Consider the following 13,287-nt stretch of genomic DNA (forward strand, 5'->3'; position numbering starts at 1 on the left):
AAGTTTATTTCTTGCCATTAGTTAAGGAAGTCTTTATGAAAATCATCAACATTTCAGTGAAGCAAAAGTGAGAATTAGTGGGGGAGATAGTGAGTGAGAGTCGTCAAATGTAGAACCAGAGCTAGGGACTCAAAAAAGTATTAGATAATGATGAGGTTAACTTTTTGTATCCCCTGGGCTGAAATTATGAAATGTGAGGTTTATACATACCAATGCTCTTACATTTATGATTTTCTGAGTTTTTTTGAAAGGAAACTATAGATCCTATTGAGAGACTCTCTTTCTCCTCTAACCATAAACCAGAAGGAAACTACGTATCTTTTTTTTTTTTCCTTTAGTAAAATAGGAGCTTGTACTTCATGTCTCAATTAGGCATGTTCCAGTGTTTTCAGTCATGTCCTGCCCAAGTTAATGAAGTAGAACCTGTTCATCTCTTCACTTACACATGAATGTATTTTTTGAGCCTCTATTGTGCGCCAAAAGAATAAGACAGTTTCTACCCCACTACTCAGGCAGGTAAACATGTCGTTACAAAATAATTGGGTCAGTGGGCAGAGGGATGGAGTGAGCGATCTGGAGATGATTGCTCTTCGGGGCACAGGAAGCCATGCCACCTGCTACATACTTGTGTTTAACACAGGCTCCAGATTAGGGAACGACTCACCAGTCCGCTGTCATGGCCCACGATGGTTTCCCACAGTGAGTCGTCGATCAAGACCTTCTTGTCTTGAATGTCCATGAATTGGCTGACACTCCGGTGGAGAGAGCCTTGGGAATAGGTCTGACTGCCGTGACTCTGACTTGGGATGCGCAGAACAGACAGGCTTCGGTGGCTCCTAATACTCACAGGTGTCCCAGACCGGGGGATTTTGGTATCGGCTAAGCCCTGAAGAGAAAGTTGCTGTTGGTGAGTAAGGTCTAAAGAAAATGGGCTTTAAGCAAGATAGAAAATCATGTGTCACACATTGTCAATGAAGGGAACACTGTCCCCATATCCTACAAAATTGAGTACATCAGGAATACTATAGCTCACAACTTCCTGGTAAAGTGAGATAATAAGCTAATGGTCTCATTAGACAGCTGGTGTCCTTGGTGCCTCCAAGAGCTCATGTACTGGCTGGGGCACTGGCTGTGTTTCCCTGTGGACAGGGCTGCTGCATAGCAAAGCAGTAGAGTGAGGGTGAGGGGTAGCACGGTAAGCTCTTCATGGCGGTCAGCACAAAGCCTCCTTGACAACTTCCCTTCCCCAAAGGAAAGAGCAGTATTTTCTCATGGTCACTCACTAAGTGAGTAGCTGTATTTCACTTTAAAATTCCTAGATTTATCTACAGAACTTGACTCCTCCCTCCCTCTTTTCTCATCCCACCTTGTTCCCCTTGTTGCAAAGCCTCCAAAATAAAGAGGACCCAAAACACATCAGAAAGAAAAGCACTCTAGGATTAGGTTCTAGAATGTGCCATTAAGAAATGTAGCTGCTCTAAACATCAGGGTTCTGATTGAGCTGATTTAACCAAACTGTTTGGCTTATCATCATGCAGTTGACACACCATGCAGAGACCATGCATTATGTAGCACACAGAGGTACCTCCAAGTGCACAGTGTAACTTTTTAGGGTAACATTGCTTGACACATCAGACACATCAGCCACAGAGTCAAACTGAAAACAAAAGTGGAGTATCAGTCTGTGGAACATTTAAAAACAAATTCTATGGCAAGAAGAATCAAGATGGGGGAATAAAAAGGACTTTGGGTCTCACCTCCTCCCACAAATGCATCAGAAATACATCTACACGTGGATGGATTCTCACGTGATACCTTACTGAATGATGGCTGTAGATATCAGATACCCAGAAGTGCAAGAAAGAACTCCATATAACCAAGGGAAAAAGGAATCTGGATGGGACCTGGCCCCAGGGAAGGAGCTGTGGAAGAGCAAACTGTTCCTGCGCCCTGGGAAGCCCCTTCACTGGCCATGAGGTCAGTCTGGACAGAAAGTGAGCTTCAGAGACTTGGAAGAGAGTATACTGACTGGTGCTCTGGTTATGGTGGGAGCAGGCAGAAGACAGAGATGAGCAGAGGATTGGTGCTATCTTGCTGCACTACGTGGCCGAAGATGCACACCTGCCTGTACACGCAGGGGCTGGGTGCTGAAACTCGGGGTTCAGGACGGGCCCAGGGACAGCACAGGTTGGCTACACAGAGACAGCCTGAAGGGGCTAAAGTGTGATTGCAGAAAAAGCCCAGGCCCACCCCAGCAGCAAAGTGCCATTGCTAAAGGGCATGTGAAGGGGTGGGCGTGGCCTGCCATAATAGCCTCTTTCATCAAGCTGCCTCTAAGGGATCTGGGAGCAGGACAGTAGGTGTTTCCACACCTGACACTAGTCTGGCCTCGGCAGCTATGGGCTTTGTGGCATGTACATGCAGAGGTGGGGCTGGGGGGCTTCCACAGCTCCTATGATGGCTCCAGGTACATGACCACTGCAGTCCCGACTTCAGGCACCTAAGGATCTGTGCTGGTGGCCTTGTAACCACAGCGCCTGAGGGACACCAAATGACTGCATTCCCAGTGGAGACGGTGCCAGGGGTATTGCCAACAGTTCATTCTGTGAGCCTGTGCAGGTGACACCACAGGATGCACCCCACAGTAGACAGCTCCTGGGAGGGAATACCCCAGCCAAAGCACCTCTCCCAGCAGGAGCTCTCCAGTTCTGGCTGCCTCTCACTGAAGCTCAGCAGTGGAACTGAGGGCTTCTACTCCAACAACTCAGGAGCAGGCCCTGCCCCTGACAGGCAGCGACAACACAGAGCGAAGAAGAGGCCCACTAAATGTGTGAAGGCGGGATTAGAACAAAAATGTTTACAGGTTGTAAAGAAATACAAAAGATGCTGAATAGCCAAAGCAATCTTGAGAAAGAAAAATGAAGCTGGAGGAATCAGACTCCCTGACTTCAGACTATACTACAGAACTACAGTAATCAAGAGTATGGCACTAAACAAAAACAAATATAGATCAATGGAACAGCATAGAAAGTTCAGAAATAACACCCAGGCACCTGTGGTCACCTAGTCTATGGCAAAGGAGGCAAGAATATACAGTGGAGAAAAGAGTTTCTTCAATAAGTGGTGCTGGGAAAACTGGACAGCTTCAAGTAAAAGGATGTGGACTCTGTGGGAGAGGGAGAGGGTGGGAAGATTTGGGAGAAGGGCATTGAAACATGTAAAATACCATGTATGAAACGAGTTGCCAGTCCAGGTTCGATGCACGATACTGCATGCTTGGGGCTGGTGCACTGGGACGACCCAGAGGGATGGTATGGGGAGGGAGGAGGGAGGAGGGTTCAGGATGGGGAACACATGTATACCTGTGGCAGATTCATTTTGATATTTGGCAAAACTAATACAATTATGTAAAATTTAAAAATAAAATTAAAAAAAAAAAAAGAACACTCTCCTAAGACCATACCCTAAAATAAACTCAAATGGATTAAAGACCTAAATGTAAGACCAGACACCATAAAGGAAAACAGGAAAAGCACTTGCTGACATAAAGCACAGGAAGATCTTTTCTGACCCACCTCTTAGAGTGATGAAAACAAAAAGAGTAGGTAATAAAAGATACTCCTTACAAATGGCTTTACAGGCAAATTCTACCAAACATACAAAGAAAAATTTTAAACACTGATCCTTCTCTAACTCTTCCAAAAGACTGAAGAGAAGGGAACACTCCCAGGGACATTCAATTAAGCCACCTTCACCCTGATACCAAAACCAGACAAAGACACCACCAAAAAGAAAATTACAGGCCAATATCATTGGTGAGTATAGATGCAAAAATTCTCAACAAAATATTAGCAAACAGAATCCAACAATACATAAAAAAGATCAAACACCATGAACAACTTGGATTCATACTAGGGTCACAAGGATGGTTCAACATATGTAAATCAATCAAGATGATACACCACATCAGAAAAGACAAACACCACATGATCATGTTAATAGATATATAAAAATCATTTGATAAAAGTTATCATCCATTTATGATTTAAAAAACTCTAGAAAGTGGGCACAGAGGGAACCAATCTCAACATAATAGGGCTATAAATGACAAATCCACAACAAACATCATGCTCAGTGGTGAAAAACTGAAAGTATTTCCTCCAAGATCAGGAAAAGACAAGGAAGTCAAATCTCACCACTATTATTGACTATATTTTTGAAAGTCCTGCTGCTGCTGCTGCTGCTAAGTCGCTTCAGTCGTGTCCGACTCTGTGCAACCCCATGGACTGCAGCCACCAGGCTTCTCTGTCCCTGGGATTCTCCAGGCAAGAGCACTGGAATGGGTTGCCATTTCCTTCTCCAATGCATGAAAGTGGAAAGTGAAAGTGAAGTCACTCAGTTGTGTCTGACTCTTAGCGACCCCATGGACTGCAGCCTACCAGGCTCCTCCATCCATGGGATTTTCCAGGCAAGAGTACTGGATTGGGGTGCCATTGCCTTCTCCCTTTGAAAGTCCTAGTCAGAGCAATCAGAAGAAAAATGAAAAGAATCCAAATTGGAAAAGAGGCAAAATTGTCACTGTTTGCAAATGACATCATACTATACATATCAAAAGGTGCCACCAGGAAACTTTTAGAAACTATCAATGAATTTGATAAAGTTGCAGGATACAAAATTAATACATAGAAATCTCTTGCATTCCTATACACTAACAATGAAAGATTGGAGAGAGAAATTCAAGAAACAATCCCATTTACAACTGCATCAAAAAAAGAATAAATCCAAGGAAGCAATGGACCTGTACTCGGAAAACTATAAGATACTGATGAAAGAAAGATGACACAGATGGAGAGATACAGCATATCCTTGGCTTAGACGAATCAATATTGTGAAAATGACTGCACAACCCAAAGCGGTCTACAGATGTAATGCAATCCCTATCAAAGTACCAGTGGCATTTTTCAAAGAACTAGAACAAAAATTTTTAGAATTTATAAAAGATCCTGAATAGCCAAAGCATCTTGAGAAAGAAAGACGTGCTGGAGGAATCAGGGTCCCTGACTTTACTACAAAACTACAGTAATCAAAACTGTACAGTTTTGGCACAAAAACAGAAATATGGATCAATGGTACAGGATAGAGCCTATAAATAAACCCATGCACCTATCATCTACCTATGAAGAGAGGCAAGAATATACCAATGAGAAAAGATGGTTTCTTCAATAAGTGGTCCTGGGGAAAAATGGGCAGCTACAAGTAAAAGAATGAAATTAGGACAATTCCTAAGACCATACATGAAAATAACTCAAAATGGATTAAAGACCTAAATGTAAGTCCAGACACTATATAACTCTTGGTGGGAAGTATAGGCAGAACATTCTTTGAGATAAGCAAGAATCTTTTCATATATGCAGCAAGATATTTTCACATTTACCTCCTAGAGTATGGTAAATAAACAAGTAAGATGTAATTAAACTTAAAAAGTTTTGCACAGCAAAGGAAAACACTGAAATCAAAAAGACAAACCACAGAATGGGAAAAAAATATTTGCAAACCATGTGACCAGAAAGGGATTTATCGCCAAAGGGTATGAACAGCTCATACAGCTCAATAAAAAAATGAAAGCACAATCAAAATATGGGCAGAAAATCCAGACATGTCTCTACAGGAGACATCTAGGTGACCAAAAAAAACAAAACAAAACAACAACAACAAAAAAAACAGGTGAAGAGATGCTCAATATCACTTATTATTAGACAAATGCAAATAAAAACTGCAATGAAGTATCACCTCGCAGCTGTCAGAATGGCCATCATCAAAAAGTCTGAACAATAATTGCTTGTGGAGAAAGGGGAACCCTCCTATCCCTGTTGGTGGGAATGCAAATTGGTACAGCCACTATGGAGAACAGGATGGAGGCTCCTAAAGAAACTAAAACTACCATATGATCCAGCATTCACACACCTGGGCATATATTCAGAGAAAACCATAGCAGGAAAAAGTAAACGCAGACCAGTGTCCATTGCAGCACTATTTACAGCAGCCAGGACATGGAAGCAATCTGCATGTCCATCAGCAGATGTGGTATATACACATAACGGACTATTACCCCGCCATTAAAGAAGGAAACAATGCCATTTAAAGGAACATGGATGGACCTAGAAATCATACTAAGGGAAGTAAGCCCAACAGACAAAGGCAAATGTCATATGATACCACTTATATGTGAAATCTAAACATGATACAAATGAACTTAAAAAACAGAAACAGACTCACAGACTTAGAAAATAAACTTATGGTTACAAAGGGGAAAGTTACGGGTAGGAATAAATTAGAAGGTTATGATTAACATATATACACTACTGTGTATAAAACAGATAATCAACAAGGACCTAATATATATATAGCACAAGGAACTCAATGTAATACTCCGTAATAATCTATTTGGGAAAAGAATCTGAAACAGCATTAATGTATGTACTGTTGATTTTCAGTCATCCAGTCATAGCTGACTCTCCGTGACCCCATGGACTGTAGCACGCCAGGCATCCCTGTCCCTCACCATCTCCTGAAGTTTGCCCAGGTTCATTTCCATTGCATCGGTGATGCCATCCAGCCATCTCACTGACACCCTCTTCTGTCCTCAATGTTTCCCAACATCAGGGACTTTTCCAATGAGTTGGCTGTTCACATTAGGTGACCAAAATATCAGCTTCAGCATCAGTCCTTCCAATGAATATTCAGGGTTGACTTCCTTTAAAATTGACTGGTTTGATCTCCAAGGGACTCACAGGAGTCTTCTCCAGTCTTCTCTAGTTCAAAGGCATCAATTCTTTGGTGCTCTGCCCTCTTTACAGTCCAGCTCTCACAACTGTATGTGACCATCAGGAAGACCATAGTCTTGACTATACAGACCTTTGTCGCAGAGCGATGTCTCTGTTTTTCAACACACTCTCTAGGTTTGTCATAACTTTCTTGCCAAGAAGCAATCATCTGATTTCATGGCTGTAGTCACCATCTTCAGTGATTTTAGAGCCTAAGAAGAGGAAATCTGTCACTGCTTCCACCTTTTTCCCTTCTATTTGCCACAAAGGAATGGGATTGGATGTCATGATCTTAGTTTTTTTTTTAATATTTATTTTTAAGTCAGCTTTTTCACTCCCCTCCTTCACCCTCATCAACAGATTCTTTAGTTCCTCTTTGCTTTCTGCCATTAGAGTGGTGTCATCTGAGATTGTTAATGTTTCTCCAACCTATCTTGATTCCAGCTTGTAACTCATCCAGCCCGGCATTTCTCATGATGTGCTCAGTGTATAAGTTACACAGGGTGACAACAGATAGCCCTGTCATACTTCTTTCTCAATCCTGAACCAACCAGTTGTTACATACAGGGTTCTAACAGTTGCTTCTTGACTTGCATACAGGTTTCTCAGGAGACAAGTAAGATGGTCTGGTATTCCCTTCTCTTTAAGAGCTTTCCACAGTTTGTTATGATCCACACAGTCAAAGGCTTTAGTGTAGTTGATGAAACAGAGGTAGATGTCTTTCTGGAATTCCCTTGCTTTCTCTATGATCCAGTGAATGTTGACAATATGTACTGCTGATGCTGCTAAGTCACTTCAGTCATGTCCAACTCTGTGCGACCCCATAGACGGCAGCCCACCAGTCTCCCCCATCCCTGGGATTCTCCAGGCAAGAGCACTGGAATGGGTTGCCATTTCCTTCTCCAATGCATGAAAGTGGAAAGTGAAAGTGAAGTCACTCAGTTGTGTCTGACTCTTAGCGACCCCATGGACTGCAGCCTACCAGGCTCCTCCATCCATGGGATTTTCCAGGCAAGAGTACTGGAGTGGGGTGCCATTGCCTTCTCCCTTTGAAAGTCCTAGTCAGAGCAATCAGAAGAAAAATGAAGAGAATCCAAATTGGAAAAGAGGCAAAATTGTCACTGTTTGCAAATGACATCATACTATACATATCAAAAGGTGCCAGCAGGAAACTTTTAGAAACTATCAATGAATTTGATAAAGTTGCAGGATACAAAATTAATACATAGAAATCTCTTGCATTCCTATACACTAACAATGAAAGATTGGAGAGAGAAATTCAAGAAACAATCCCATTTACAACTGCATCAAAAAAAGAATAAATCCAAGGAAGCAATGGACCTGTACTCGGAAAACTATAAGATAGTGATGAAAGAAAGATGACACAGATGGAGAGATACAGCATATCCTTGGCTTAGACGAATCAATATTGTGAAAATGACTGCACAACCCAAAGCGGTCTACAGATGTAATGCAATCCCTATCAAAGTACCAGTGGCATTTTTCAAAGAACTAGAACAAAAATTTTTAGAATTTATAAAAGATCCTGAATAGCCAAAGCATCTTGAGAAAGAAAGACGTGCTGGAGGAATCAGGGTCCCTGACTTGACTACAAAACTACAGTAATCAAAACTGTACAGTTTTGGCACAAAAACAGAAATATGGATCAATGGTACAGGATAGAGCCTATAAATAAACCCATGCACCTATCATCTACCTATGAAGAGAGGCAAGAATATACCAATGAGAAAAGATGGTTTCTTCAATAAGTGGTCCTGGGGAAAAATGGGCAGCTACAAGTAAAAGAATGAAATTAGGACAATTCCTAAGACCATACATGAAAATAACTCAAAATGGATTAAAGACCTAAATGTAAGTCCAGACACTATAAAACTCTTGGTGGGAAGTATAGGCAGAACATTCTTTGAGATAAGCAAGAATCTTTTCATATATGCAGCAAGATATTTTCACATTTACCTCCTAGAGTATGGTAAATAAACAAGTAAGATGTAATTAAACTTAAAAAGTTTTGCACAGCAAAGGAAAACACTGAAATCAAAAAGACAAACCACAGAATGGGAAAAAAATATTTGCAAACCATGTGACCAGAAAGGGATTTATCGCCAAAGGGTATGAACAGCTCATACAGCTCAATAAAAAAATGAAAGCACAATCAAAATATGGGCAGAATATCCAGACATGTCTCTACAGGAGACATCTAGGTGACCAAAAAAAAAAAAAAAAAAAACAGGTGAAGAGATGCTCAATATCACTTATTATTAGACAAATGCAAATAAAAACTGCAATGAAGTATCACCTCGCAGCTGTCAGAATGGCCATCATCAAAAAGTCTGAACAATAATTGCTTGTGGAGAAAGGGGAACCCTCCTATCCCTGTTGGTGGGAATGCAAATTGGTACAGCCACTATGGAGAACAGGATGGAGGCTCCTAAAGAAACTAAAACTACCATATGATCCAGCATTCACACACCTGGGCATATATTCAGAGAAAACCATAGCAGGAAAAAGTAAACGCAGACCAGTGTCCATTGCAGCACTATTTACAGCAGCCAGGACATGGAAGCAATCTGCATGTCCATCAGCAGATGTGGTATATACACATAACGGACTATTACCCCGCCATTAAAGAAGGAAACAATGCCATTTAAAGGAACATGGATGGACCTAGAAATCATACTAAGGGAAGTAAGCCCAACAGACAAAGGCAAATGTCATATGATACCACTTATATGTGAAATCTAAACATGATACAAATGAACTTAAAAAACAGAAACAGACTCACAGACTTAGAAAATAAACTTATGGTTACAAAGGGGAAAGTTACGGGTAGGAATAAATTAGAAGGTTATGATTAACATATATACACTACTGTGTATAAAACAGATAATCAACAAGGACCTAATATATATATAGCACAAGGAACTCAATGTAATACTCCGTAATAATCTATTTGGGAAAAGAATCTGAAACAGCATTAATGTATGTACTGTTGATTTTCAGTCATCCAGTCATAGCTGACTCTCCGTGACCCCATGGACTGTAGCACGCCAGGCATCCCTGTCCCTCACCATCTCCTGAAGTTTGCCCAGGTTCATTTCCATTGCATCGGTGATGCCATCCAGCCATCTCACTGACACCCTCTTCTGTCCTCAATGTTTCCCAACATCAGGGACTTTTCCAATGAGTTGGCTGTTCACATTAGGTGACCAAAATATCAGCTTCAGCATCAGTCCTTCCAATGAATATTCAGGGTTGACTTCCTTTAAAATTGACTGGTTTGACCTCCAAGGGACTCACAGGAGTCTTCTCCAGTCTTCTCTAGTTCAAAGGCATCAATTCTTTGGTGCTCTGCCCTCTTTACAGTCCAGCTCTCACAACTGTATGTGACCATCAGGAAGACCATAGTCTTGACTATACAGACCTTTGTCACAGAGCGATGTCTCTGTTTTTCAACACACTCTCTAGGTTTGTCATAACTTTCTTGCCAAGAAGCAATCATCTGATTTCATGGCTGTAGTCACCATCTTCAGTGATTTTAGAGCCTAAGAAGAGGAAATCTGTCACTGCTTCCACCTTTTTCCCTTCTATTTGCCACGAAGGAATGGGATTGGATGTCATGATCTTAGTTTTTTTTTAATATTTATTTTTAAGTCAGCTTTTTCACTCCCCTCCTTCACCCTCATCAACAGATTCTTTAGTTCCTCTTTGCTTTCTGCCATTAGAGTGGTATCATCTGAGATTGTTAATGTTTCTCCGACCTATCTTGATTCCAGCTTGTAACTCATCCAGCCCGGCATTTCTCATGATGTGCTCAGTGTATAAGTTACACAGGGTGACAACAGATAGCCCTGTCATACTTCTTTCTCAATCCTGAACCAACCAGTTGTTACATACAGGGTTCTAACAGTTGCTTCTTGACTTGCATACAGATTTCTCAGGAGACAAGTAAGATGGTCTGGTATTCCCATCTCTTTAAGAGCTTTCCACAGTTTGTTATGATCCACACAGTCAAAGGCTTTAGTGTAGTTGATGAAACAGAGGTAGATGTCTTTCTGGAATTCCCTTGCTTTCTCTATGATCCAGTGAATGTTGACAATATGTACTGCTGCTGCTGCTAAGTCACTTCAGTCATGTCCAACTCTGTGCGACCCCATAGATGGCAGCCCACCAGTCTCCCCCATCCATGGGATTCTCCAGGGAAGAACACTGGAGCGGGTTGCCATTTCCTTCTCCAATGCATGAAAGAGAAAAGTGAAAGTGAGCTCGCTCAGACGTGTACGACTCTTCACGACCCCATGGACTGCAGCCTACTAGGCTCCTCTGCCCATGGGATTTTCCAGGCAGGAGTACTGGAGTAGGGTGCCATTGCCTTCTCCGGACAATATGTACTATGTATAACTAAATCACTTTGCTGTATAGCTGAAACTAACACATCAATGTAAATCAACTATACTTCAGTATAAACTAAACTATTTTAAGATAAATAAGGAAAATAAAAACTTTTCTGTGAAAGACCCAAAAAATAAATTAAAAATGCATTGAGGCAAATGACAATGGAAACACAACCATACAAAATCTGGGCAATGCAGCAAAAGCAGTTCTGGTGACTCAGAAGTTCACAGCTGTATAGAATTTCTTTAAGAACAAGAAAAATTTCTAATAACACACCATCTAAAAGAGTTAGGAAAGGAAGAAACAAAACCTAAAGTCAGCAGAAACAAGCAGATAAAAAAGATCAGATAGGAAATCAATTAGAGATTTTAAAGTTATAGAAAAAGATGCAACCAAAGTAAATAAGAAAAGGAAGAGGAGAATTGACAACCGATACTACAGAAATGAACAAAGAGAAAACTGTGAAGAATTATTTTGTCAACAAATTCAACAACGTACAAGAAACGGACAAGTTTTGAGAAACACAGTGTACCAAAACTAAGAAGAAATAAGATTACCTGAACAGTCCAATCACTACAAGTGGGACAGACTCTGTAATTTAAATAAAACTTACAAACAAAAACTCCAGGGCCAGATGTTTTCTCAGGCAAATTCTGCCAAACATACAAAGAAGAACATCGATCCTTCCCAAACTCTTCCAAAAGACTAAAGAGGAGGGAACACTCCCTAAGGCATTCCATGAGCATACCAACCCTGATACCACAACCATTGAAAGTGAAAGTCGCCCAGCCATGTCCGACTTTTTGCGACCCCATGGACTATGCAGTCCATGGAATTCTCCAGGCCAGAATACTGGAGTGGGGAGCCTTTCCCTTCTCCAGGGGATCTTCCCAACCCAGGGATCAAACCCAGGTCTCCTGCATTGTAGGCAGATTTTTTACCAGCTGAGCCACAAGGGAAGCCCAAGAATACTGAAGTGGATAATCTATCCCTTCTCCAGTGTATCTTCCTGACCCAGGAATCGAACCAGGGTCTCCTGCATTGCCAATGGACTTACCAACTGAGCTATCATGAAAGCCCCACCACAACTAACGTCACTACCAAAAAAGATCCCAGGGACAGGGGAGCCTGGTGGGCTGCCGTCTATGGGGTCGCACAGGGACACGACTATGGGGACATGACTGAAGTGATGCAGCAGCAGCAGCAGCAGCAGCATTGACAAATACAGATAGAAAAATTCTCAACAAAATATCAGCAAACCAAATCCAACAATACATAATAGATATCATATACCATGAATAACTTGGATTCATCCCAGGGTCACAAGTATGGTCCAACAAGTGTAAATCAGTCAATGAACTATGACACATCAAAAAAGAAAAACACCACATGATCTTCTCAATAGAAATAGAAAAAGCATTTGATAAAATTCATCACCCATTTAGGATTTAAAAAAAAAAAACAACCTTTCCAGAAAGTGGGCATAGAGGGAACCAATATCAACATAATAAGGCCATATTTGGCAAATGCTCAGCAAATACAATTTTCAATGGTGAAAAACTAAAGCGTTTCCCCTAAGATCAGAAAAAGACAAGGATGTCCACTCTTGCCACTATTATTCAACATAATTTTGAAAGTCCTAGCATGGCAATCAGAGAAGAAAAAGAAAAAGAATCGTAATTGGAAAAGAAGAAGTTAAACTGTCACTATTTGCAAATGATATGATACTATATGTACAGAATTCTAAAGATGCCATCAGAAACTTTTTAGGGGCCATCAATGAATTTGGTAAAGTGACAGGATACAAAATTAATACACAGAAATCTCTTGCCTTCCTATACACTAACAGTGAACGATCAGAAAGAGAAATTCAGGAAACAATCCCATTTACCACTACCTCAAAAAGAATAAAACAATTACGAATAAATTTATCTAAGGAAGCAAGAGACTCATACTCAGACAACTGTAAGATTTTGATGAAATCAAAGATGGCACAAAGAGATGGAGAGATATAGCATAGCATTGGATTAGAAGAATCAATATTATCAAA

At 41.0% G+C, this 13,287-nt stretch overlaps 1 protein-coding gene across 1 annotated transcript in view; it reads right to left on the reverse strand.

Annotated features, from left to right (window-relative positions):
- USH2A (usherin) overlaps positions 1-13,287 on the reverse strand; it is a 1,013,951-nt gene that overhangs the window by 933 nt on the left and 999,731 nt on the right. Inside the window, exon 74 of the mRNA XM_055581875.1 lies at positions 665-886. Within this exon, the coding sequence (XP_055437850.1) occupies positions 665-886 (222 nt within the window). The remainder of the gene's footprint in view (positions 1-664; positions 887-13,287) is intronic.

This window comes from Bubalus kerabau, chromosome 5 (assembly GCF_029407905.1).
Source record: "Bubalus kerabau isolate K-KA32 ecotype Philippines breed swamp buffalo chromosome 5, PCC_UOA_SB_1v2, whole genome shotgun sequence".
NCBI classification, from domain to species: domain Eukaryota; kingdom Metazoa; phylum Chordata; class Mammalia; order Artiodactyla; family Bovidae; genus Bubalus; species Bubalus kerabau.